General features: G+C 38.5%; 1 protein-coding gene across 4 annotated transcripts in view; it reads right to left on the bottom strand.

Annotated features, from left to right (window-relative positions):
- MYT1L (myelin transcription factor 1 like) overlaps positions 1 to 27,425 on the bottom strand; it is a 131,692-nt gene that overhangs the window by 17,297 nt on the left and 86,970 nt on the right. For all 4 annotated transcript variants that reach the window (XM_054383856.1, XM_054383857.1, XM_054383854.1 and 1 more), the window contains exons 14-16: positions 6,796 to 6,858; positions 1,992 to 2,075; positions 560 to 781 (exon numbers count right to left, since the gene is read on the bottom strand). In XM_054383856.1, coding sequence (XP_054239831.1) covers positions 560 to 781; positions 1,992 to 2,075; positions 6,796 to 6,858 — 369 coding nt within the window. The remainder of the gene's footprint in view (positions 1 to 559; positions 782 to 1,991; positions 2,076 to 6,795; positions 6,859 to 27,425) is intronic.

The raw sequence follows: 27,425 nt of genomic DNA, 5'->3' as shown, positions 1-27,425 counted from the left end.
AAGTTCACAAAAATAGTATTTCTTTTGTCAAATATTTGTATTCCATCAGATTTAACTAATCTCCTGTACATTGTTTTGAGGGAATATTTTCATTATCAAGTTAATAAAAGTACTTTGTTTTTATGGAACTGATTCCTTCAGTTCTTTTAGTTCCATGCTCTGATGTTTGAGAATAAACAATGTGTTTGACATCTCTGAAGATACGGGATATCCAGATGTGCATTACAAATTGTATCTTAAGGCAATTTGTCCAGAATCACTCAATAAAGTAGTAGCAGATTTACAGTTATTGTCATTCATACTTTTTTTCCCCTAAAAATTTCTATGCGTTACAGAATCAGATTCAGGTCTCTACATGCAAGGACTTGCATCAAAAAAAAAAATCATGTGTCTTGACTTCTAGATATCTGCGGATATATGTAGGAAGATTATTTTTCCAAGAAGTAATGAAATTCAAAAGCAAAGAGAGAAGCACCGTGACAAAAAGCTGTATTTCAAATCTTGCTAACCGAATTTAAGGAAGAAGTGTAAGTGAAAAATACAAGCCATGGTTACTCACCTACGATGAGTAAGAAAACTACCACTGACATGTCCTGAGCCATCACACCCGGGGGTTGGACATGACATTCCTTCCGTCTTCACTGATTTCCAAGAGAACTGTGAGCCATTTAGGTACCCATCCTTTTGCCTTTTGGCAGCTAGGGGACACCCTGACGCACTGCGATGGGATGCATATTTTCCAGTTATATGACCCTGACCATCACAACCAGGAACTGGACATCTGGATAGCAGATAGATGAGATAAACTTTATTGTCTTGCCATCATATACCTGGTAGCCTCTACAACAAAGTCAAAATAAACCCGACATGAAAAGAAAAGAACAATCGTGCACTGTGGTCTTAAAAAAAAGTCAAGATATCCTTTTAGTGGGTAAAACCACAAGTAGAACTTTGCCAATATGCTAATATATAATATATTAAAAAAAAATATTTGTTAAGCTATAATGAAGTTATCCAGTAGATGAAGTCACAGCTGTTGATATTGTGTAATTGCAAAAAAAAGGACTAAGATCTACATTTGAATTGCAGGTGTTCATTATAGCCAATATTATACTGGAACTGAAATGCTGGCTACCGAGATCTGCTCATCATAAATGCTGAGCACCTTTAACCACTCTCTGAATAGACCAGATTGTAACAAACTATGGGCTACAGCCTAGGGAAAGCAATGAAGTCAGTTCCATGTTCATCTGATGGTTTTCTTTGCTTGGGAATTTCCTCATACATTTGCCCTGTATACTTCCAAAAAAACCAAATAAGCAGGGTTAGAAGAAACAGGTTAGAGTCTTTGAAGGGAAATGTTTAAAGAAAAGGATATTTTGTTTTTCAGTATGCTACTACATAATATGTCAAAACAAGGTTCTACACTAAAACATTGCTGCAACTCTCCACCGAGAACCCAGTCTTGAATGGCTGAAGCAGTCACTAAACCCATCAAGTTCAGTGGCCACTGACACCAGAGCACCTTGCAACAAGAAATTAAGACCCATAGGAAGGAACTTATTCCTCTTGCAAACTGTATAAAAAGATTTGCTGCAGCAATCTCATAGAAATATTCAGTTCTTTATTCCCATAATGAGTTCATTTAGCATGTATAACCATACACGCTAAAATGTTAACATTATCTATAGTATGAAAATGTTTAAGGTGTTTTTAGGGGATAAAGATCTAAGTAATTTTTCAATTTCATGCAAAATCCCCATATTTAAAGCTGTTTCTAAAGTATAGAAGATTGTATTTTTGTTTGAATACTGTATCCATTGCTGCATAAATCAGCATAGGTCCTTGATTTGCAGTTCACTCATAGAAATCAGCGTGGCCATCTGCTCTTGGGTAACATCATACGATAATATTTATGTCTTAATACAATGCTGATGACATACGTGACCTCATAAAACACAGGAAGGCCTTTTGGCAGCATTTATTCTCACCTAATTGGCTCTTGGTCTTCTTTGTCTTCCTTGCTTTGTGCTATCCTGATTCCACTTTTCTTTGCTCGTGGGCAGCCTGAAAGACTGAGTGAAAGAAAACATTTTAAAATGCAATGTCTCTTCCTTGAGCACAGCTTAACAAGGGATGCACTTTCTGTCTGAAAAACTGTCAGAATAAGTAATTCCATTCAGTCTCCAACATCAAAGCTGAAGTGGATAAAAGAAGGAGAGCTGCAGTATGCAGCCACGAGAGGGAATCCGCGTATCTCAGTCTGTGAAGGAGGACAGAACTGCGGGTGCTGTGCAGACCACACACACAGACAGTCCCCAAGGAGCTAGGGAAAGCAGCTCTTAAACTCTCTGCCTAATAATCCCTGTAGCTGACTCAGCAGCAGCAGTGACAGCTTTGGAAGGAACAGAAGCTGGCGTTTCAGGGCTGAGAGACATCACGTCCTCCCTGTGTCTGAGAGGGAAGGAAGAAGAGGCTGAATAAATAGGAGTTTTTTGATATCTCGGTAAGACGAAAGATTTCTCTAAGGAGCACATTAGAAACACTATAAAACATTCTCAGTCACCACATAAGAATCCTATAGAATGGCTGAATGAAAACACGGGAGAGCTTAGAGCTGTGCAATGCCTTCTTGAGGAAGTGTTTTAAGTACTCAGAACTTGCCTAGACTAAAAGACAAAGCTATATGTTAGGCTAAGCAATACTGCATTGAGACTGAGAATATTGTTTTTAACTACACGAGATGGAAAAAGATTTAGCTATTTCAGGATTTTATAAGCTCAGCTTTCCCTTTGGATATATAGAATTTATTATAAAAACCATTTTGTCAAGTTGACAATTTAATAGATATGTAAAGATTCTTTTAAGTAGTTGCTATCTGAGGACATAAATCATGCCAAAAAATCATGCTTCATCCTCTATTTGCTTGTTACTTTCTGCTTAACATATTGACATTCAAGAAGAAATCCATCAGCAGAACAACTTCCAAAGTATTGAGATAAGAGACCAAGCACTATCACCAAAGAAAAAGTTCCATAGAGAAAGAAACAAAATAGAAGATTAAAATTTTGGTTGGGCATGACAAAAGGTACTTCAGTGTGGCAGTAAGATTTCCAGTTATTTTGTCAAGAATGTGAGGAAGGAGAAAATGATGCAATCACACACAGAATTCTGTGTCGGTAAAAGAAAAATAGGGGGAAAAAAAGAATTTACATGCTACAAAGTCAGAAACAAGTGAGGGAGGAAATTATTGGAACACAAACTATTTGACACAGCATATTACCCAGAAAGTTAGTGTAGGCTTGGGTACATCTATAGTGGGAAGTGAAGAGGACCTAGAACTGCTGTTTTGGCACAAGACCAACAAGCTCATATCTGTACATCTAAACTCTCTGCCTCTCTAAACCAGTACAGCTACACCCATATTGCTTATAATGATCTGGACCTATGCTGTGCCTCAAATCATATTTGAGAATTGCCCAGGAGAGTTTCAGCCACCCAGGGTCAGTACCACACTAACAATCTCATAGTGTAGGCCTCTCAGCTCTGATGCTTGAACCTCTGATCTCATCCCATTTAATTTTCTACTTTAAATGCAACTGATCATGTTCCTTTTCAAAGCCAGTTGCTTTGAAAGCCAGTTGCTTCAAAGCCAACTTCCTTAGTGCATACCAGAGTTACATAGTTCTTCGTTAGCACACCAAACCTCAGAGAGCTTGTGCCACTTAAAACCAGTCTTCTTCAAATATAATAATATCTATGTAATCTGTAATAATAATATTTGTGTTATCTGTAATAATCTGTAAGAAGACAGAGGCAGAAAGAGTGGAGTCTGAGGGATTTATAACAAGAGAAAGCAGGCTGTGAGGCATGGAGACAGTTTGGGAACAGGTTGGCTTATTGCTCTCCATACAACCTGGACTGCAGAAAGAGAAGTGGACAGGAGGTACAGATAGCCCTAGCTTATCTGCAAGATTAGCTGTACCCACTGTATGAGAATAATCAATTTTTGCACTGGAAAACTAAATAGTTAATGGAATTCCTCAGAGAGCAAGGCTTTTTTTTAGTAGATGTACAGATGGATATGCTTGTAGAGGATGACATTTTTATAACAAAATCTGAATAAAGAATTTCTGCCTTGATAAATGCTTTAATGCTTTCTACATATTAAATCAATTTAATTATCACCTAATTATTAGTATTTTGGTGTATTATCTTTTTTTCAATAGATCTTTCTATTCTGGCACTTTGAAAATTTGAAGATCTTTCAGGTCCTCTAAACAGACATTTCCAACAGACAACTTCTGAAGTTATGATTAATTCATTTTTCCTCCGAAAACAGATTCACCAAGAAAATGTATGTCAAGGATGAGCCCTTCTTTAATTATTTTTCCCTACAATAACCAAAAGCTATTACTAACTAAATGTAGTACTTCATTTTTATTTCAGTTTTATTGCTTATACATTAAAATAAAAGACAAGGGAAATTCTGCAGTGGGATATGCTGATGTAACTTCTAGCATACATTGACTGGGTGTGTGGAACTGCAGAGACTTACTGCAGAGTTAAATCTGCCTTCCTGTGTTCTTGCTGTGGAGAAGCCATTTTAAATATAGATGATAGCTAGGCATGTTAGCAGCCATTTAGGAGAAGAGCTTGTCATTCTTTTTTTTCTGAAACTGAAAGAATTGTAAGTGATGGTATCAAATGCAAACAAAAGAGATAACTCAGATGCAAGGAGAGGTAAATGCTAATTTGCAGTGTGGGAATTTGAAAGATTAACTGTGAATGTACCATGGAGTCCTCCATACTTAACAGCTCAGATTTAGACTACTGGTTTGCTTCCCTTTTAAAGAGAAATGGCCTCAACATAATCTGCAAAGTGTGTGGCTGGCCTCATGTAGATGTGACAAGTATCTTGGGAAAAGCAGTGGTTTTAACCAAAGAAGACATTGGTTCTTCCGTGTCAGTGCCTCTATGCCCACAGGCAGCCAAGGACCCTGAAAGAGGTCTTTTGGGAGAGAAACAAAGGAGTTATGTGGTCAATACAGACATGGTGGCATTTCAAAAGGTTGAATAGCTTAAATTCCAATGGAGTAAACAAATTCCAGATAACATAAATTTTGCAGAATTACTTTTTATATCTTTATGCGCACTGAGTATGCTGTGAAATCAAATCAAAACTTGGTCCAGCACTCATCTGGAAAAATACAAGAACATAAGAATCTACAGGTGGAGGCAACACCATCCAGTTCATGATCTGGTCCTGCAGTGGTCAGGAGATAATGTCCAGGGAAAGGGTTACAAAAATGAGCCAACATGCAGTGATTCTCCCCTGCTAACCTTGCCAGCTTTGAGGTTTCTTGTTTGTGACACAATGCCTTATGTATCTTCACTGTCCTGCCTGTTTCTGGTCAAATAGATGATCAAATACATAAACAGCTTCCTGAAATAGCAAAGTCAGGGCAATAACTGCCCCGAGCGTAGTGCTGGTAGAGGTATGAGCTGATAAATCCTCATACAGTTAAATGTTGCTCTAAATCTGACCTTAAGTCCCTTTTGCACATAATATAAATGCTTTTAAAATATTTACATCTTCTTTTTAATATTGTTTGTACTTCTGATGTTTAATTATGCATTGAAGAAATCATTACTGTGATCTTTAATTTTTACAGCATGTGAAGGTGTGGCACAGTCCAAATCTCTCTTGCTGTTTATATTTTGACTTTAAACTGTTTATGCTTTTACTGAAAATACATTACAATGGGGAAGTTGTATATGGCTAGTCATAGCCAACTGCAAAACTACAGGGACTTGGTGAAGCAAGAAGATGTCCAGATGCAATGGTATTACTATGGAGTAACACAAGTACTGCACATGGGAGTAAAGAGAGGTGTTCTTTGATTTAGCAGTGGATAGGTATTTACAAAATACAGCACAGTACTTCTCTGGTGATTTATAGCTCTCAAATAGCCACAGGGGAATTGCTAATTACACAGGACTTGTGTATCACCTCTACAGTGGTACTACCATAAATGATTTTGGGGTTACTAACCATACCCTGATTACTGAATGTTAAGTTTCTTTGGCTCTTTGTAAGGAGCACAGTTATAGTTGAAGTTACAGTTTAAGCAGTTATGATAAAAACTTCAATCCATAAACTTCACCTTCCATTCTTCTGGCTTGACATAGTTGAGTACAATGTGTAGCAATTTAAAAGAAGCCAAGACTTATTCTGAAATGTACTAATGAGACTAGTGTGTATTAAATGAAAGAGGTACTTTGTCCCTCTGATTAAAGCTGGTAAGTCTTCAGCTGGGAAAGAAGGTAAAAAATGGGATCCAATTTTGCATTTCAGGAAATACAGAGGTAGTCTGGAATAGATTGACAGAAACAATTAGGAAATATAATTTGTGGAAAAGAAAATGCAGGAATAGGATTTAAGTCCAGAAAAGGTTAAGATTGTGAGGAGAAGAGGTAAGTCATTAAGAATGTAAAACAGAGAAAACCTATGAATGTTGAATTGCTTCTCTGGTCTAACAGAGAATGTAGAAAAACTAAATTCATTTTCTACAAAGACTTTGCTAGACATTAGCAAAAATCTTCCTACCTATTCGGGTAGTGAGCCATGCTGAAGCTGAGAATGGTTGATAAGCAGAATTAGTTAGACAAACACTTGTCCACCTACAGTACTCAATCCTACCTCAATATTGAGAGAGGGAAGAGAGGTCTGTTGAGATCCTTTCTAACCCTTCAGTTGTTTGATTTAAAGAACAAAACTTTCTCTTTACCTACCTTCGATGAGAAGCGTAATTTCCAGTAATATGCCCAGAGCCATCACATCCAGGGGTGGGACACCTAGAATAATAATGGAAGAGATACAGAGCAATGTCACTGAGGAACGATAAAACTGCATATTAAACAAAAACATTTAAAAAATCATTGTCTCACTCCTTGTTTCCACAGGTGCCAGCTCTGGGGACCTCTACCTAATGCTAAACCTGAGCTTAATTCCACACTGGGAACAAACATACTTTTTTATTCATTCATAAAATGTTTTTCTTTGCTACTCCTCACCTGCCCTTTCAAACACTTTCTGGATATCCCTAGTACCAGCAGATTAGTGCAGTCTTCCAGCAGCAGCCTGACATCCCCATACCAGGAATGGACAGGATTGACAGCAAATGGAATATCCCCATGGTGTATGTTTAAGTAATGGCTAACATTACAGTGAGACGTTTTGAGGTCGCACCATGGAGAGACCCTTCCACCTCTCCATGAAGCCAAGAAATGCCTAAGGAAAAAGGAAAAGAGGAAGTAATGCTGGCCTCTCATGAAGAAATGTTAACCCACCCCAAACACTCCCAAACACCAGGCTACAGCACCAGACAGAAGTCACTGATACAGCCATCAGTAGAATTTCTACTAGTGGAATGACATTAAAGTCATCAAAGAAAAAAGATGATGTTTTCTACATTGCAAAGATCATTGCAACTATCATTGAATAAACTAAATTATAATGAAAAGTAAAATCATTAGCTGGTATTTGAACTGCTACACAAAATCACAGAAAAGACAAAGGAAGAATTAGTTTATATTCATTTTACTGAACAGATGCATGCTACATGAATTCCAAAAAGTCACTTTTCTTGAGCCTGAGGTTTGAATTTTAGCCATGCTTTAAAACTTCACCTGAAGAAAGTGTTTGGATTCAAAAAACCACGTGCATAAATTCAGATGTTGCGTTCTGAATCATTGGATTTCCATAACATTGAGCCCTTTCACTGTTTGAATCCAGAGTTCATGCAGACTTTGGCTTTCACCCTTAGTGTGCCTTTGTCAAAGTTGTTTCATATTGGTAAATTTTTGGTTCTCAAAGGTTTCTTAAGAGCCTTTAAAGTTTCTTAAAATGAATTAAGCAACCCAGAGTTCAGTTTGATGGGGCCTGTCAGGTTCCATTAAGCTGAATTTTAGCTCTCAAAAGCTAGGAAACATTTACCTACTTCTGAGCTGCTGAACAGGGTCAAACTTCAAACATGATTAATACAACCTTGAAAGAGATAATTTAAACTGGAACTTGTACATGGAGTTATCATATGGTCCTCATGTGGACCTGTTCAGTTATTTGACAGAAAACATTAAAACATGGAAGCACTTCCAGGATGTAAGGTGGTAAAGCCTCTGGGGTTCACTAGATCACTGAAGTTTCTCAGCAAACAGTCTGTGTGCTTAGGACAAGAAGGCTAAACAACATACATAAAAGCAATTCTCCTTTTCTCTTGCTTTATGTCTTTGCACAGGACTATGTACAAGACCATGATCCTGACTAGATGATTTAAGTATTACTGTGATTCTGAAGAGCAATATACTTGTTGACATTACACATCAGCACTTTTTCTTGCATTCAGACAAGCCATTAGTTTTTTTTAATTATTATTATTATTATTATCTTTTTAGTTTATTCTGACACAAATCAGGTAAAAACATGGCCCTGGTGAAGAAGTCATAGCTCAATCTGTATGGCCATTTATTCTTTGCCATGGTTGCACATGGCTAGCACAAGCTTTTTTAAGTTAAAAAATAAATGATTAAAACACCTTATATAAAAGGTCTTATATTTTAAAAAAATCATATCTAAGTATTTATATGATTTTTACTGTTTAATTTTTGTTGGTAATTGTTTTCAGATCTGCAGAGACAATCTCTTGCTTCATGTGTTTTTTCCATGTTAGGTTTCTTCAGTGATCTACAATGCCTATTTCCTGCAGCGTTAAAGACTAATTGTACCACTGAAGCCTGATAGAAGCCTCAAAACATGATGAATCAGAGGATTTCAGAGTAAGAATAAGTCAAAGGAATCTAAACTTTGGCTTTAAATGTCCATGGCATTCAAACGAACAAAGGAGAAGCAGCCATGAGACTGTTCCTCTGCAGTCTGAGGTGCTACAAGGCTTCCTTCTTTCTGAAAACCATGCTATTTGAAGGCACTGTTTTCCTCTACAGACTTTTCAATCCTTTTGAGAACAAGCTATTATCAAAACCAAACAATTTTTCCTACCTTTTCCAAGACTTTTGCTACAGGCAGGCATGATTAATAGTATATAAACAAACAGGACTTATAAGAAGCACCAGTATAAAAAATCAATCAGGCTTAAAATTGGATAATTACACCTTAGCCATTTGGAAGGTCTTGCAAAAGTTAAAAAAAAGAAGCTTATTTCTGTGTCATTTAAAAATTATGTAAGCAAATGAAGCTAAAGAAGAAATCATCCTGATTTGAACTGAAAATCTTCACAAAGGGATCTTCACATTTCATATCAGTTTGCAATCATACTTTTGATTAAATCAGAAGAGACTTTTTCTGTAGGCAAGGATTTTAGAAGGACGTTTCGGATTTTGATTTTGGCACTATAATTTTGCATTTTTTTCAAGTATCATAAACTTGTATTGACCTAAATGTAACGGATTAAAGGAGAGTTTAATGCAACTGATAAGAATATTTTAAAACCCTGGAATACTTCTATTTACTGCTATTTCCATTCTATGAGAAGTGCTTATAAACACTGTGAAATACAGGATGCAGATGTATAGCAGTCTGTTTCAAATACAAAGTTATTACAATATTTATTTGCTATCCTAAGCAGATTAAATAAGGAGACAACTACAAGTCTGTATTTTCAGAAACTCTGTGCACAGGACTTGAAAATACTTTACCACTTTGCTATCCTATATATATATTTGACTTAACTGATCATATGCACTTGCAACAATACCAGAAAAATATATGCACAGCTGCTTATAAGAGGCAAGTGATGCGAAACCTTTGAAAATTAATATCAGAGTAAGTAGAAAAAGAGACATACAGTTTCCTCATCTAATTAAAGTGAGTGCAATTTGGAAGGATCAGAAGCCTAACTCTCAAAACAATTTATTGCAGCATAGGAAACAATTTGGTGCTGTAAAGATGGTGGCAACAAAAGGAATTCACCTTGAAAACAGTGAACACTTAACACTAACACTTTACCACAAATTCGGGGCATCCAGTAAAAGAGCCTCTCAGTGAAGGGGATGCAGTTAGCATTACCTTCATGTTCCATTAATTTCACATAATATCCTAGAGAAGCTTTTCTGGGACCACAAGCATAAGCAAAGAACAGGGCAGGCAGCAGAACAGCTGTGGCAGCTGGATTCAGAATTGGGATTAGAGTCAACAGCAGGAGTGAAACAACAGTGAGAGTCAAACTGAGATAAAAATACTTAAGCCCCACTACCTATTCCTCACCAGGAAAAGGACTGATGTTGTGCAGCAATTAAAAATTACTTTTAGCAGCTTGAAGGAACTTGTTCAAAATGGGAAGGGTTATTCAAATGCCGGTGGTTAAATTCTTGCTGCAAGCTCAGCTCAAGAAAACCGCAGCTCACATCAGCATAGCAGACTGCAAATAAGACCATCATTTAAACCCATATTCCTAGGCTTTTATCTAGGTCTAGAGAAACTAGATAAGTTTACACAGATTTATAGCTCAGCTAGCATGAAACCAAATAGGACATTACACAAAGGTGCGAAGACACAGCTGAGGTAGTTTTGTCCTCAGTATTGTATAGCTGACTCACTTTTAAAATTTATTTCAAGACATAAATTACCATCAAACATACAGATAAAGATGTATTAATCTGAAATATAATGAAATCATTTTGGGTTTTGTTTTTTGTTTTTTCTTTTTAGAGATTTTACCCCAAAATGGCATTGACTATCTGGAACCAGAAGCATTGCACTCCCCTAAGTGAAGAAGCAATGCTCAGGGAAGCTGTTGCAGCACACACAGCCTGACCACAGTGCTGAGGCTTGGGCTTAGGCTCAAGTTCTGGATCACTCTTTCTCTTTCAGAAACCCTCAGATGAGATTCAGCAACACCTTGAATTCTGTTTCCATCTCAAATAATTCTTGCCATTAAGGTTTGACCAGTTTGTATGTATAAATCCAAATTAAAATCTTTGATCTAGACTCACATAAGCCCACATTCAGCACACCAGACAAAGGAAGGTTGGGACAATGTAACATATGGTTACACTCTAAGGAGTGGGATAAAGTTTAACTTAATAGTTAGAGACAGTCTTATCAACTGTAACCAATATATCCTCTTCTCTCTTTCTCCTTTAATAACCCTTGGTCCCTTCCATGCCCTGCACCAAGCCCTCTCCCTGCACACTTTAGCTTACTGCTCACTACAGTCTGGCCTTCATGAAGGAAAGGGCACATTACTAAGGCAGGCTATAATTTTTGCAGGAACTTCCTGGTTTTCATGTTACCTCTGTAGATATTTTTTAGGTATCTCTGCTGGGGGATTAATAATAACACTCAATGGACTCCCTAGAAATAAAGAAATAACAACAGTTACTAATAAAAATGAAGATCATTGTCAGCTCTGACTATGGCAAACTGCTTCAACGTTTTAGTTTTGTGCTGAAGAAATCTGCTCCAATGGAACTGAATTGAGTCATTAATTTGTCTCACAGAGGCCATGCCAAAAGCCATCAGGTAGTAATCCCACCAAACTATACTGGGACTCAGTTTCAATGGGTTGCTACAAAATACCTTTCATGACCTGTTTCCAGTAAGCTGGCATCAGCACTAAAAACTGGTGTAACATTTATTGTCCAGTTTACATCACTTAGTACCTGCTATGCTGTGGATCCAGTCTTCCTTTGAGTGTGTAAATGAACACACATACACATAAATAACAGAGTTCACCAGACAGAATATATATCTTGTAAGCTACTAATTAAATATTTAAAGCATATGTAGCTAGCAACCCCAATGAAAAATCATATTGAATCAAATGGGGGAGTAAACCACTAAGTAGTACAAAAATCCAGAATGGTTCTTCAGAATACTCCATACTGAAAAAGAATTGGGATTTAATAGAAAACTGTATCTTTCTCACAGTTTTGTTTTGACCATGTTATCAATCTGTGTAGTAGCTGTGTGGTTTTCTGCTGAAGAAAGTCTAGAGAAATGTAATTGTTTCCTGTGGGATTTTTTTTTTAATATTAGAATGCAGAATTTTTTTTATTGTCTGTAGTTTTCATGTATCTGAGTTTCTGTTTTATTTGACTGAATAACCATGAATAGAATTCATAGGTTGGGGGATTGGAAGACAGGCAAAGTATTTTACAAACATTAATGGATAAAATCTTACAATACTACTTTGAAAAGGGGAGAATTTGGCAGAGTAAAATTGGAACATTGAGAGGCTAAATGATTTTACACAGAAGAGGAAAATGGACAAGAAGTAGTGATACTTATTCATGGCTCTGTTTGCAGCTACAAAGTAAAATCTCTTCTTTTAAAAACCAATATTGGTGGATTTTTTTTTTTCAAAGTCAGAGAGTCCAGAGACATAAGATTACAAAAGTAAACCTGTAAAGATACTGTGTTTGCAGTTCCCCGAAACGAGTATTCGAGGAAGAAGAAGAAAAGAAGGGGGGAGCGAGTAGCAAAGCAAAAGGACAAGAAGATGCTTTGTCAGATTAAGAAATGGAGTTTTCTATAAGGTATGGGAAGTTTAATGTATGTCCATGCCTCTATTAGTTCGAGTGTTTGCAAAAAATCCTGACAGGTTTGCAGCTCTTGATAAACAAGTCCCCTTTTGAACTATTTAAGAGGCCAAAAGAGAGAACAAATTTTCCTTCAGTTTCTTGCTGTGCCACTCACCACTAACCTGCTGAGAGCACTCCAGGAGAAGAGAGGGACCATAAAGAAAACTGTGTGGTCCTTAGCAGAGACTTTTTGGATGCAGGTGTGTCAATAATAGTCAGGGGTTTGGTTATTGTTGTGAAATACAATAATCTTTCTATTTAGCAGGAACTGGGCAGAAACCAGCAACTCATTTTGCCTTTACCTTTCTGAGCAGTCAGAGAAAAGCCTCCCAGCCATTGCTGTTCTAGCCAGCTCTGTGAAATCAATCTGGATGTGTAAATCTCTAAACCTTATTTTCAGTCTCAGGTATTTTGGTAGATTGTCAAGATCTAATTAAGTATATGAAATGGGAATGTTGCTGATCCTTTTCCTCATGAAGACACAGAAGAAAAGCTGTTGTTCTAATTTCAGTGGGAACACAGATGCTTTTCCACTTTTACCCTATTGTCTTTTGTTGTCCATTTTTCTACCATAGCATTTGACTTCTGAATTCCTGAAGTGTGGATACTTTCTTTTGATGTCTAGACAAACCCCCTTTACCTACACAACCTATCTGTGAATTAACAATGAAAAAACAGTTTTGTTAGGACAGTTTTGTTTCATCTTAATTTCTCTCACTGAAGCCCCACAGACACATACTTCTTTACTCTTTATTTTACTCCATTTTCTTTCCTGATGCCTCTTTCTTCCTATTGCCAAGAACCTTCACTAGCCTCACTTGTATTTGCCCCATGGTTTGCCCTCCATTCATATTCCTCTTCAAGGTTTCTCTTCCATGTTCTATTCTTTTATTTTCCAGATCCTTTCCCTTCCAAATTGCCTCTTCTTGTCACTTTTAAATCTTCTCACCCTCCCTTTTGTTTTCTTTTTCTCTGTCCCCTTTGGCTGATATCTTCACTCTGTTTCTCCCTCATACTTTCCTCCTTTCATGGCCTCTAATAACCTTGAATTTGACAGTTCTTCTGTCATCCTCTTCATTTTTTCTATACTTTAACTCTTCTTTCATCACCCTTCTTGTTCTCCTGCTCTTTTCTCCCAGGTGATTTTATCTTTCCTGTAGTCTGCTTTGCTTGTGGTCCTCTCACATGGCTGAGATGACTGAGTACAGATGGTATCCTTGTGTCAGTGGAGAAAACACTGTATATTGGGAAACTACATAGAATTTCTTGGTTGTCAAAACACAATAAGTCATTTTAACTATCATGCACTCTTTCATTTTCACTAAAGTCCTTGTAAGGTTTATCACTGGCTTCAAAAGGCACAGAACCAGGCCAGCACTGAGCACTTCTGAACGTTCAGAGCTCATTTGAAGCTCGTTTTAGTTGGTTCAAGAAGCAACATAAACTCTGTGGGACAGGTATGTAGATAATGAGTATTTCAGTGGATCTTCAGTCTACGGTATCATGTTCAAGGCTAAACCTGTGTTCTAGTCCTCACAAATATACTTACAAAAGCATATGAATTCAGACCCTCATGAATATCAAAGATTCATAAAAATGCTTTGTAAGCCAAAAATAATAAAAGAAGTTAAATTTAGACTCCTATGTTAATTATTTCCCTGTATGCAGCCTAAGCAGGAGTATTTAATCACACAAGTTTAGTTTTAGCAAAAGTGCTAAATATTGCTTTTTTTGGTATGTAAAATACTGCTAACATTTTGTACATAGCAGAATGCTACTGACACAACAGTCCTCAATAGAAGTGAAAGGAACATTTAAAATGCCAAATCACAGCTGATAGAAAAGAAGATGATTTGAGGGAATAGAAAGAGCTAGCAAAAACAAGCAAAAAAACCACAGAAAAACATCCAACCCAACCCAACCTAACCAAACCAAAAACCCCACAACCCCACCACCTTTTGTGGTGGAATGGCAAAATTAGTGACTTGAGGAAAATCTTATTCTATCTTGTCAGTTGCTTTTTTGGCATTGGATCCAGTGCAGTTCCATCAGGAATGAGCAGGAGATCAGGGAATCCAGGCAAAGATCACTCTTGGTGGGGCATTATTGGGAAGGTACTGTGAGAAGTGGGAGTAGGACAGTAGAAGGAAGTGCAGAATGGAAGGATTTGTTACCACTTTCTCTGTACAGTCTTTCTATCCATGAAGGAATGATGCCAGGCCAATGGAGTTAGTCCAGGCATGAGACTAAAATAATTTTGGCTCAGAGGCTTTGTAGAGTAATTTCAGTCTCTTCTCTCTCTGCTGAGAGATTGCTCTGTCCCTGTCTTTGCCTTTATAAATCCTTAGCATGTGAATGGTTCTAAACTGGGGATGGCTGACTGCATACTTTTCTCCTTTCGTAAAATGTAATTAAGTCCCTGACTTTCTGCATGTACAATATTTCTGTCCTTAGCTGCTGGTATTATCTGTATTGCATTCCTGCATTTTTTTTGGAACAGTGTATGGGTGAGAAAGAACATGATATGTTTTTTAATTACACTGAAATCCATTTTCCTATGAGTGGGATAAAATGCATCATAGTGGCATTTAAAATATTGCGGTGCACTTGAATGCACAGATACACCAATGTGTTTAAGTTAATTATATTGCTGTAGGGAAAAAAAAAAAATCTTGTGCCTTCAGTTACCACCTCTGCATGCTGCCTGTTCTGCTAGCAGCCAGGACTTCCCAGAAGCGAGTGCCATGACGTGCTGCCCGCTGTTCTCACTTCTCACACCAGCATCTACTGCCTAACATACCAGTTGCCAAAGGCATGGTGTGTGCCTAATGTGAAAGAGCTTCTGTGCACTACCCAGGGGTGCTCCGTTCACAGAAGCTGCCAGGGGGAAGCTGTGAATCAGCTCTCTCCCTGGGCACCTTGCCCACGCTTTCCCTCCTGCCAGCATCGCCTGCTTCGGAGGCAGCACCGGCCAGCTGCAGATCCCCTCCCCGCAGCAGAAAGCTCTCCCTAGCACCAGAGATGAATCAGTTCCAGCACATGCAAATTCAAATGTTCATTCCAAACACCTCAGCCTCTGAAGAAAAGCTTAATTTTCATAGTGTAGGAATAACTTAAAATGATTGAGGAATGGGGGAAAATGCAGAAGACAGCCTGAAGAGAACATGCCTTAAAACTATGAGCAAAGCCATGTGAGTCTCCTAATAAAATCATAGAATCATTGAATTGTGTCAGTTGGAAAAGACCTCTACGATCATGAAATCCAACCATCAACCTAACACCACCATGGCCACTAAACCATGTCCTGAAATGCCACGTCTAGACCTCTTTTTTAACACCTTCAAAGGTGGTGGCTGCCACCTCTCTGGACAGCCTGTTCCAAAGCCTGACCAGTCTTTCAGTACAGAAATTTTTCCTAACATCCAACCTAAACCTCCCCTATCACAATTTGCAGCCATTTCCTCTTGTCCTATCACTTGATACTAGGGAGAAGAGACTGATCCCCCCCCTCACTATGCCTTTCTTTTACGTAGTTGCAGGAAACTATGAGGTTTCTCCTCAGTCTCCTCCAGACTAAACAACCCAAGTTCCCTCATAAGACATGTTCTCCAGGCCCTTCACCAGCTTTGTTCCTCTCCTCTGGACACCACTGCAAGCTTGTGTTTGAAAATAACCAAACCACATGGGCTTTCTTTTCAGTAATTTTAGATAGACACATTTGTTTCTGAAGAAGAATGTCCTGTTCCTGATTGGTCTATTAAGATGAGAACCACAAAGCCTCTCAGGAATATCTGCTACTCAGCCACTGCACAGCAAGATTCATCCAGTCAGGATTTGCAGAACAGCCAGGGGCATGATTTCTCTTGCCCTTTGCATGTGGAAATAGGTCCAACAGAAGCACTTGAAGACTATAGCAACAGCATCTCAGTATTCATCACCTTAAAAGGTGTCTTCAAAAGCTCATATAACTGGCTTAAAATTTCTGTTTATAATGTAAATTGAAAGTCTTAGCACAAAATAGAGTATAGTTAGATAACAATTGGACTCCATGATCTTAAAGGTCTTTTCTAACCAAAATGACTCTATGATTATATGAAAATTGATTTAATATTAGGCCAAATCCTGAGTACTTTGAAAATGCACTCTTTTTCCCTGATAAGAGGTTTACATTATGGTCAGTAATCTGCTAGTTCCCTTAAACATAATAAAATTATCCACAGTATAATTTTTGAATTGTTGTCTCTGTGTTGTTGTTTCTCTCATGCTCTTCCGTTTTTGATTTTGTATATCTCCTCCCAGATGTGATAATTACCAAAGGATCTGTTGGGCACAGCTGTGTGACCTTGAATCTGTTACTCCCTGCAAATTTCCTGAAGGTCTGGTATGACTTCAAAATCTACAAATCTGGAATACCCAAACCAGTTCGCAACTCCCCAGGAAACACTGAGAAAAGCTACCAAGCTAGGATTGCTAAAGAAAAGGGAAAAAAATTATTAAGTCACCTTAATCTCTTGGGAAGAGAATGGGCACAAGAGAACGTTAACCATTCCTTAGCTATTCTGGGTTTTTTTGTTTTTTCATGAGTCATACTGTTCAATTTGTGCAGGCACAAATACCTGATCAAGAGAAGGACTCTGGTAAATTTCAGGAATGGAAATAGTTGGATTAAAACTTGGACCTGGAGACCTCAATACAAGAAAGACATGGACCTGATGAAGAGGGTACAGAGGAGGGACACAAAAATGGTCAGAGGGCTGAAGCACTTCTCCTGTGAAGACAGGCTGAGAGAGTTGGGATTGTTCAGCCTGGAGACAAGAAGGCTCTGGTGAGACCTTAGAGCAACCTTCCAGTACCTGAAGGGGACACACAGCTGGAGAAAGACTGTTTACAAAGGCATGTAGCACTAGAACAAGAGGTAATAGTTTTAAGCAACTAGAGCAGGGTAGATTCAGATCGGACATTAGAAAGAAGTTATTAGGAAGGCAGTAGAAAAATGGAACAGGTTGCCCAGGGAAGTGGTAGAGGTCTGATCCCTGGAGACATGCAAGATCATGCTGGATGGGGCACTGAGCAACTTGATCTATTTGGGGATATCCCTGCTTACTCTAGGGGGCTGGACTAGATGACCTTTAGAGATCCCTTCTGACTCAGTGCATTCTAAGATTCTATGAAAATAGAATGTAAGGGGGAAAGAAAATGCTGAGTGGGAAGAATGGAAAGAGTAAGAGCATGAGGAAAGTCCAAATTGTATCTCCTCTTTCAAAATACTATATATAATACTGGTATGAAAGACTAAGTCTACAATATATTTCAAGCCCTAAATGATTAAGAAAGAAGCACAAGTCCTGCTTCTAATGAGAGTTCTCAGTCCAGCATTATGGCAAAGCCAGAAATGAACAGGATTGTAAACAACTTTGAGTTATCTAGGAAATACATCACACGCAACACGAAGGCTAAGAGGTTTGAAAAAAGCACAAAATCAACAACAAAAACCAACACCACCAAAACAAAACAAACAAAACCCACCACCAACAACAAACACAAACCAAAAAACCCCAAACCAACAAACAAACAAACAAAAAAACAAGTGAAAAAAAAGCAACCCCAAAGCCATTATACAATTCAAATGACAAAAAATATAATGGGCTGGATTTTTTTTTCACTATTAACAGTTTGTTTCTTATGCTCCTGTTTCAAAAGAGCAATTAGAACAAAAGAAGACAATTTTCAGTGCAGATTGAGAAGGGTAAGATGAGATAAACATAACCATAGAATCATAGAATGGTTTGGGATCACCTAGTTCTAAATCCCTGTATGGAAAGGCACACCTTCAGCTAGACCAAGTTGATTGAGGTCCTGTCCAACCTTGAACACTTCCAGGGAGGGGGCATCCACAACTTCCCTGGGCAACCTGTTCCAGTGTCTCACCACTCTCACTGTAAAGAATTCCTTCCTAATATTTAGTTTAAATCTATCCTCTTCCAGCTTAAAGCCATCTCCCCTTGTCCTATCACTCCAAGCCCTAGTAAAAAGTCCCTTCAGAGATTTCTTGCAGGCCCTGTTAAGGTGCTGGAAGGGTCCTGTAAAGTCTTCCCAGAGCCTTCTCTTCTCCAAATAATAGCTTGGTGTAAAAAGCGTTCAGGCGACTATTCGAATCTGAAGGCTGGTTGGTGTGTTTTGTTCCACATGCAGTCACTGCACTGTGCCCTGTCACAGCCTTGAAAAGTGCTGTTGCACCATGAGTTTCCTCTACTGGATGGACATTTAAACCCTTTTCTACTGCTTGGGTTTGTAACTGAAGACATGTGCCAGCCAATGACAGGGACAAGCTGGATAAAGGGAGTGAACTCTCAAGGTCTCCACTTTCCCAGACAGATAACGCAGAGATAATACTTCCTGTTTTGGAGGTGAAGAGTCAACAGTGAGACAGTAAAATTCTTCAGTTTTCATTTCATGACAACAAGCAGCTTTTTCCCTCTAGGCCTAAAAACATTTGTCAGAAGCCCAAGTGAGGAAATGTGAAAATACAGAGTGTGAATTATATCAGACTGCAGAGGCAGTCGGGTCTAGTAATAAGGCTAATGAACACCACAGCAAAGGGAAATCCAATTTTTCACTGATTTTCTGTGTCTTTATACTAATTTTTGAAAACTTCTCAGACTTGCTCTAATTCTTCATGTGACTGACTTGAGACTCATGCTCCATCTACACTGACTTTTGAGTATAACCTCACCATCGAGCCCTCAGGCCTTCAATGTTAAGTAAGACTTAAGTCAAAAAAATCCAAGTGTGGGTGTAGTCACGAACCTGTCTGCAAGGAGTACAGGTTAGGCATGACTGCAGAGCTATGCCCACCCCTACAAGTACTCCATCCAACTGCCTTGAGGAGATCTCAGCAGTAGACAATGGGTAGACAGGTCAGTCCTGATGAAGCAACACTTAGGAAGGTATGTTGAAGGATGGTTATGGGACTGGTACACTTGACACACAAGTCTGAGAGCTGGCACGTTCAGCTCATTCTTATGAAGAAAAGTGGGATAAAACCTATTGCAATCTGCAAATACCTAACAGGATGGTGTGGTGAGAGCAAAGCAAAAGTCTTCTCAGTGCTGCACTGCTAAAAACGAGAGGCACTGGGGAAAAGGTGCAGCATGGGAAAGCCCAATTTATTATAAATGACAAGAAAAATTACCATCAGGCTGGTAAAACTCTGGACCAGGCTGTGGGAACTCTTAACCTTAGACATATTCAAAACTTGGCTAAACAAAGTCCTGAGCAACGTGCTCCAACTACTTGATTTGATCAGGAGTTTGGATGGGGTAACATTGGGAGTCCCTGTCTGCATGTTCTTAGTATCCTGCAATCTTAAAAGCTTATCAAAGAATGTACAGCTTGGCCTCTTATTGGCAGTACAGATAGATGCATGCAGGGACCTTATTGCTCTCTACAACTACCTGAAAGGCGGTTGTAGCGAGGTGGTTGTTGGTCTTTTCTCCCTAGTAATTACCAATAGGACAAGAGGAAATAACCTCAAGTTGTGCCAGGGGAGGTTTAGATTGAATATTAGGAAAAAAAAATCCTTAGTGAAACAGTGGCCAGGCATTGGAATAGGCTGCCTAGAGAGGTAGTGGAGTCAATGTCCCTGGAGGTGTTAAAAAAAGGTGTAAACATGATATTTTGGCACGTGGTTTAGTGGGCATGGTGGTGTGGGATTGATGGATGGACTTGATGATCTTAGAGGTCTTTTTGACCTTAATGATTCTATGATTCTATTATTTCCAGCAAGACCAAGCCCTATTATTGTACTTGATGTTGATCCCTTCTTGATAGTTCAACTATCAGCCAACTCCTTTGTATAGTTGTATATATTCAGAATATTGTATATTTCTTGGTATTTGTAGATTTTCTTCTCAACAGTTGACCTTGAGTGATGACCTTGAAGTCCAGTTGGTAGAGCTAATGCATGCTCAGAAATTCTCAGTGAGGTAGACCAAAGCGATCACACCAAATGTCCTGATCAATCACAGGGACTGTGTGCCTGAAGTAATATTCCCAGTTTCTACTCTGGGCAACCATCTGCCTCTGATTCTGATTTTCTTTCCTTTCCTGAAAGGATGTTGCAGCTGTCTGGGTAGTAGTATAAGAAATAACTGAGCTTTTAGTATGGTATTCAATAACCTGAAATTGGTGCCATTTCACCCAAACCTGTCAGACTGTATGAGGCAGTTAGCACATTATGTGAACAAAGGAGACATCCCCTCAGTGAGGGCAGGAAGCTCTGATAAAACCATTAAAACCTTTCCAAGGTAAACTATTCCTTCTTGTGCTGGAATCCAAGACTGCATTGAACAGCACTTAAGCAGTAATTCCAGCTTCAGAAGAATGTTCCAGGGTATCATTAAGTTGAGCTCTTGAAAATGAATTGTGCTTTTTATCTTCGTGGGATATGCTCTGATGTCTTTTTTTTCTTTGGCCCTCCTTACTTTCTCCTCAAAGTGAACAAAGGCAGAAAGTGCACACTTTTGGTCAATTTCTGCAACTCATGTAAGATTAGGCAGTGCAAGCTTGGTTCGTACTGTAAACATTTCATGAAAGAGTCACTTTAACTTCACAGTCTAATAGCTGCAGAATAGTTTCCTTAACAGCTGCACAGAGTGCTGGGGAGGTCAGAGGCTACAGAGGGGGATAAATGGCTGTGCAGCACAATGGCACAGTGAGACTGCTCACCCAAAACACTTTGCTCACATTTGAGAATGCAGGCAGAGAGAGAAATGCTCATGCTCTGTTATCTCTTATGGCTCCAAGCTCTCACACATGACAGAATTCAAAAAGCATCCTTGAGTGAATGGCTGACAACTTTGCCCTACATGATTTTAATAAGAAAACAGGTTTCATAGAATTACTAAGGTTGGAAAAGACCTCTAAGATATTGAGTTCAAAGATTAAACCATGTCCTGAATTTCCATGTCTACACTTTTCTTTTAACACCTCCAGGGATGGAGACTCCACCACCTCTTTGGACAACCTGTTGCAATTTTTAACCAACCTTTCAGTAAAGAAATTTTTCCTAGTATGTAACCAACCTCTCTCCTGGCACAATTTCTTCTTGTCTTATTGCTAGTTACTTGGGAGAAGAGACCAACACTCACCTCACTATACCCTCCTTTCAGGTAGCTGTAGAGCATAAGAACGTCCCCTCAGTCTCCTCCAGACTACCACCCCAGTTCTCTCACTCAGTTCTCCATGCCCTTCACGAGCTTCATTGTCCTTCTCTGGGACATGCTCCAGCACCAAAATGTCCTTGTAGTGAGCGGCCCAAAACTGAGCTCAGTATCTGATGCGTGGCCTCACCAGTGCTGAGTACAGGGGCAGGATCACTTCCCTACTGTTTTGTCTCCCTCTGTTTTTTTAAAGCAATACACTTTTTCTCCAAAATCACTTGCTGTGTTTGTGTTTCAAACAACCCTGAACATCTATTTACTGCTCCTTACTCTGATTTCTAGTTCACTTGGTTAGCATTGACACATCTCATCTAAACACTGATTACTACTTTTGTCTTTGCAGGACGGTTTGTATTTTCAGAGTAAAAGTGTAAATCTTCTGTTCAAACTCTGACAAACTATTTGTCAAAAAATACTATCCTCAAAACCATTCCTGCTAATTAACACCCCTGACAGGAATTTCAGAGAAGAGTACATGTGGCAGGAACATAACTGAAACACTCATTCTCTGGCTTGATTAGCTCAGAGGTTGTGATCCTCAGATCAAAGAAGAGGAGCACCTAAGGGATAGGCACAATTCCACTCTCAGCATCAACTCAGCCATAGGAAAACAGCTAATATGAAGATGAACACAGCATCTGGAATGACATGAATTTCAGGAGTGGAACACTTGGTTGACAAGGAATTGTCTTGATGATTGCACTTAAAGAGTAATGGTCAATGACCTGATGACTAAATGGAGACAAGTGAAGAATGGTGGGACCGATGATGTTTAACATCTTTGTTGGAGACATGGACAGCAGGATCAAGGCAACCTCCACAAGTCTGTTGACAACACCAATCTGTGTGGTGCAGGTGACATGCAGGAGGAAAGGGATGGCATCCAGAGGGACCTGGACAGGCTTGAGAGTTGTGCTAGTGCCAGCTACTTGAGCTTCAACAAAGCCAAGTGCAAGGTCCTACATCTGGGTGAGGGCAATCCTAAACACAAACGCAGGCTGAGTGGAGAATGGATAAAAAGCAGCCCTGAGAAGAAGGACATGGGGATGATGGTTGATGAGAAGCTCAGCATGAGCTGGCAGAGTACACCTGTAGCCCAGAAAGCCAACCATGTCCTGGGCTGCATCAAAAGAAAAGTGACCAGCAGGTTGAGGGAGGGGATTCTCACTCTTGTGAGACCTCATCTGGAGTACTGTGCCCAGCTTTTGAGCCCTTAACACAAGGATTTGGAAGTGTTGCAGCAGGTCCAGAGGAGTGCCATGAAGATGATCAGAGGGCTGGAAGACCTCTCCCATGAAAGCAGTCTGGGGGAAGTGGGGTTGTTTAGCCTGGAGAAGAGAAGATTCCAAGGAGACCTTATAGCAGCCTTCCAGTATTTGAAAGGAGCTTACAGGAGAGATGGAGAGGGAGATTTCATAAAGGTATGTAGTGACAAGATGAGGGGTAATGGGTTCAAATTGAAAAAAGTCAGATTTAGATTAGACATTACAAAGAAATTCTTCACCATGAGGATGGTGAGGCATTGGAAGAGGTTGCCCAGAGAAGTTTGGAGGCTTCAAGACTGGAAGTGTTCAAAGCCAGGCTGGAGAGGGCCTTGAGCAACTCAGTGTGGTAGTAGGTGTCCTTGCCCATGACAGGAGCATTAGAACTTTAAGGTTCCTTCCAACCCAAACCATTCTGTGATTCTATGACCTCAGGATGACCAAATGAAAGACTGTGGAACAGGTTACAGCAAGCTACATCTTACAAAAAGTCTGTTGGAGATAGTAGGCAGTGTCCTTAAAAACAATTGGTTTCCCTTTTTATTATGGTGTGGGAAATTGATAAGAAAAAAATATCCTTTGGATAAATATATTAATTCATTACATTTACCTTTGAATGGAGAGTAATTTCACTGACATAAATAGGGGGGGGGGGAAGTGTTTTTTAGTTTTAAAGACAGTCCCACTATCTTGAAGTTAGGTTTTTTAACAAAATTATTTCTGAGATCATTCTTGCTTATAAAAGTTTTTATATGAAGACCTAAAAACTATTTGGTCTGTGGTACACAAATATTTACAAGATTTTTTGCAAAATATTGGAAGATATATTGTCCTGACATCTGCACTTACTACTTATTTGTGAATCAGTAACATTTATGCTTGGTTCAGTAGCATTAATACCAAAATTTGCAAATATTGAATTAAAATCAGGATAACTATGGTTAAACTCAAGTTTTGCATACAAAGTAATAGGCAATTACCTCTCATATTCATTAAATTTGCTTCCTTTTAATTTATAGAGGTTTATTGTATTAATTAACAAAAGGTAAGAACTTTCTTTCCATTATCTGACTAATTAAAAAATGCCTTTTTCTTCTAAAACAAGTAATGACAGAACTCTGTCTATGACAGTATCAACCTGAAGCTCAGAGTGAAAATTTTGCTCATAGACTTATGCTTGGAATTTGGCTTTGTAATATTGTTACCATTAAGAACATGCTGGTCAGGGAAAGCTTTTCATAGCTGCAGGACATGATGTCACACCCAAAACTAGCTAAAGATGGTGGGAAATTTTCTGTTGGCTTAAGAGGACTTTGGATCAGGTCTCAGGAAAGACTTAAAACCAATGAAAGTCTTTTTCTGTGGATGGGAGTGTAAAGGATTAAACCTTCTCTGGCTTAAAAAGATAAAATAGAAAAAAAAATACTTAATAATTCCATTCTTTCAGTTTCTTCACCCTGAAGTCACAACAGGAGTATTGGGTGTTACCCAACCTATACTCATGGAACATACTTACGCTTTCCTGACAGATGTTTCTTGATTAGCGCATCAGAGGGAAACAAATCATCACCTACAATGGTTCCTGGAGAAGCCTTGAGAAGAAACTCATAATTGATCTTTTTTTGGTTTGGTTTGTTTTGTTTTTTTTTTTTTTTTAATTATTCAAATTCTTTACATATTAATTTTTATGATTTCCCTGGTTTTTTTTTTTTACATAATTTGTGCAAAAATCTTATTCATAGGGAAAAAAATCTTATTCATAGGGAACAAACCCAGTGATTTATCTCTGCAGTTTCCAGCATACCAAACATCTACAGCTTTACAATGAAAACTTATTTGTGAATTGTACAGCAGTTAAAACATCAGCTATTGAATTCACTCCCTTCTAAAGAATAACTCTGGTATTTAAAAGAAAAATGTACAAATATTTGCAGAGATAACCAAGAAGGTTTTTTTCATTTTTACATCTATTGTCTGGAGCAGGTTGCCCATTGATGTGGTGGAGGCCACATCCCTGAAGACATTCAAGGTCAGGCTTGATGGGGCTCTGAGCAGCCTGATCTATTTGGGGGTGGCCCTGCTGATTGCAGGGGGTTGGACTAGATGACCTCTAGACATCCCTTCCAACCCAGCTGATTATATGTCTCTGATTATATGTCTACCTCATGGCTATATTATAGATTTAGATCATAAAGACCATTCAAGAAAGGTGCCAGACTGTCTGGCTTGAAAAAAAAAGTAATTTTTTACCTGTAGGAAAAAAAAAAAGGAAAATAAAAAAAGGAAAAGACTATGTCTTGGTTTCTTCATAAACAGCATCCATAAGATTTGATTCCTTTCCTACTTAATACCTCATAAAGTGCTCCAGTATGTAACCTCTTTCATAAATTATATTTATAGCTCTTTTAAGCTGTTCATGTGCTTCATAATGATGTCCTCATTCATTTGCAGTTTGAAAATTTGGAAACTAGATTCTGTTCATCTCAGTGCACCTTAAAACTGAAGCCTGAAGATGGCATAAATAAATATCGCTCGACTAGAGCTGATCATTTTAATGCAACTTTGCAAGTAGCATAATTCTGAAAACTGCATCTTAAATGTTGTTTAGATTTATTTTTTTTTCAAGGGCCTTTTTTTTTTGGTTAAAAGAAAAAACACCAACCAAACAACAATAATAATGCCCTTATACTGCAGTCCTCCTTTGCCTCTTGTTTGTTACAGAAAAGATACTGCTGGAGCTGAGTGCAGTGAAAGCACAGTCAAGAACACAAAAGTAATTAATGATGGCCAGTGTCAAAGTACTCCTCAAAATCTAAGGCTGTTTCACACAGTGTGCATCAAATGAGCCCATGTTGAAAGAGCACAGTGTCGTTATCTGTGAAAGGAGAGAAATCAGCAAACTTTGAAGCAGTGGACATTTTGTGTATGTTAGGGAGAAGAGCATTTTTTACATGCAGATGAACAAATGCAAATTCCATTTACTGGGAATACAAAAAATATTGTAAAATATTACAATGAGGTGTTTATGAGGTATATGGGATAGTTTAGAGATAAAAAACATTGATATAGGTACTACAGTATTGCAAAAAATGTGTGCCACATAAAGTCCCAATAGCACTGAAAAAAATAAAGGGGTGAATTTAACTGCATGGCAAAATCAGATGTTACTGTGCAGCTAGAGACACCAAGTAATTGAGTTAGAAATCGGTCATTCTAGGAAACCAAACAATGCAAGGGATTTTATAACTTCAAAAGGTATAAAGAAGGCAATCAAACATGAATGCTAACCCAAGACAGTGGCTGAGGGCATCTGCCCAGATCATCACTGCTGTATCTTGGCATAACTCCACTGAAGGCAATGGAGCTATGCTAATTTACACCATCTGAGGATCCAGACAATCATATTTAAGATTTTAAGTAGCATAACTTTTATTTTGGGGTATATATTAAAGGGTTTTGGCAAGTCTGACCAAACACAGAAAGTGCAAAAGACTGCACTTTTCCTTTCCCTTTTTTTATGCAACTTCCCATGGGGATTGCCTCAGCACTTGGGATATACCACAGCATCATGTTGCAGATCTTTGCAGATCTGGATGGAATGAGCAGTTGGTTATGATCTGTTGATTTGAAGCAAAAATGATCAACGTCACAATGGGAGTTCGCACAATAACCAAATTGTGCCAGAGAAAAGACCCTTGAATATGAGCAAATGCCAGGCTGAATGAGATTAATAAGTAGAATACATTCAATGACAAAGAAGTATGACCAAACCCAAGGAAGGCAGAGGGAACTGTACAAATGGAAAGACTTCAAGACAAGAAGGCCTTAGTGAGATTCATTGGGTATGTTAACATAACTAAGCAAATTCATTGATAATCACAATTAGGTGCTTCTCTCAGAATAGCTTCTCAGGGACTGCACAGAATGGCACTAAAATGACTGACAAGAAAAGTTTTGAAAGTTAAAATGAACTGTCAAATAAAAATTCACACTGAAATATTTGGTGATTGGTGGAGACTTTAGGAGCTAAAGGTTGTGTCTTCAAAACTGCCTAAGTTGTTACTGCAGACACTGAATTCCACTTTCAAAGTTAGGCATATAGAAGTTGCAAAGACGTGGATACTCAGCACTTAGATTCCCTCTGAAAACAAAGTTTGGACTTTTAAGTCAAAAGGTTGTTTTGGAAAAAAAATTACTCTAATTCAGTGAACATTTATCTGAATTGAGACTCTTTCAGGTGATAGCTAACTGGCAAATGGCTTTTAATCCCGATTTGAAATCTGAACACTAAAACAGTACATCTCATAATATAGTTTGTTTTAAATAATTCAGTATGTACAGA

Source organism: Indicator indicator, chromosome 9 (genome assembly GCF_027791375.1).
Source record: "Indicator indicator isolate 239-I01 chromosome 9, UM_Iind_1.1, whole genome shotgun sequence".
Taxonomy (NCBI): domain Eukaryota; kingdom Metazoa; phylum Chordata; class Aves; order Piciformes; family Indicatoridae; genus Indicator; species Indicator indicator.
Note: the sequence above shows the minus strand (reverse complement) of the source record. Positions and strands in the feature narration are given on the sequence as shown.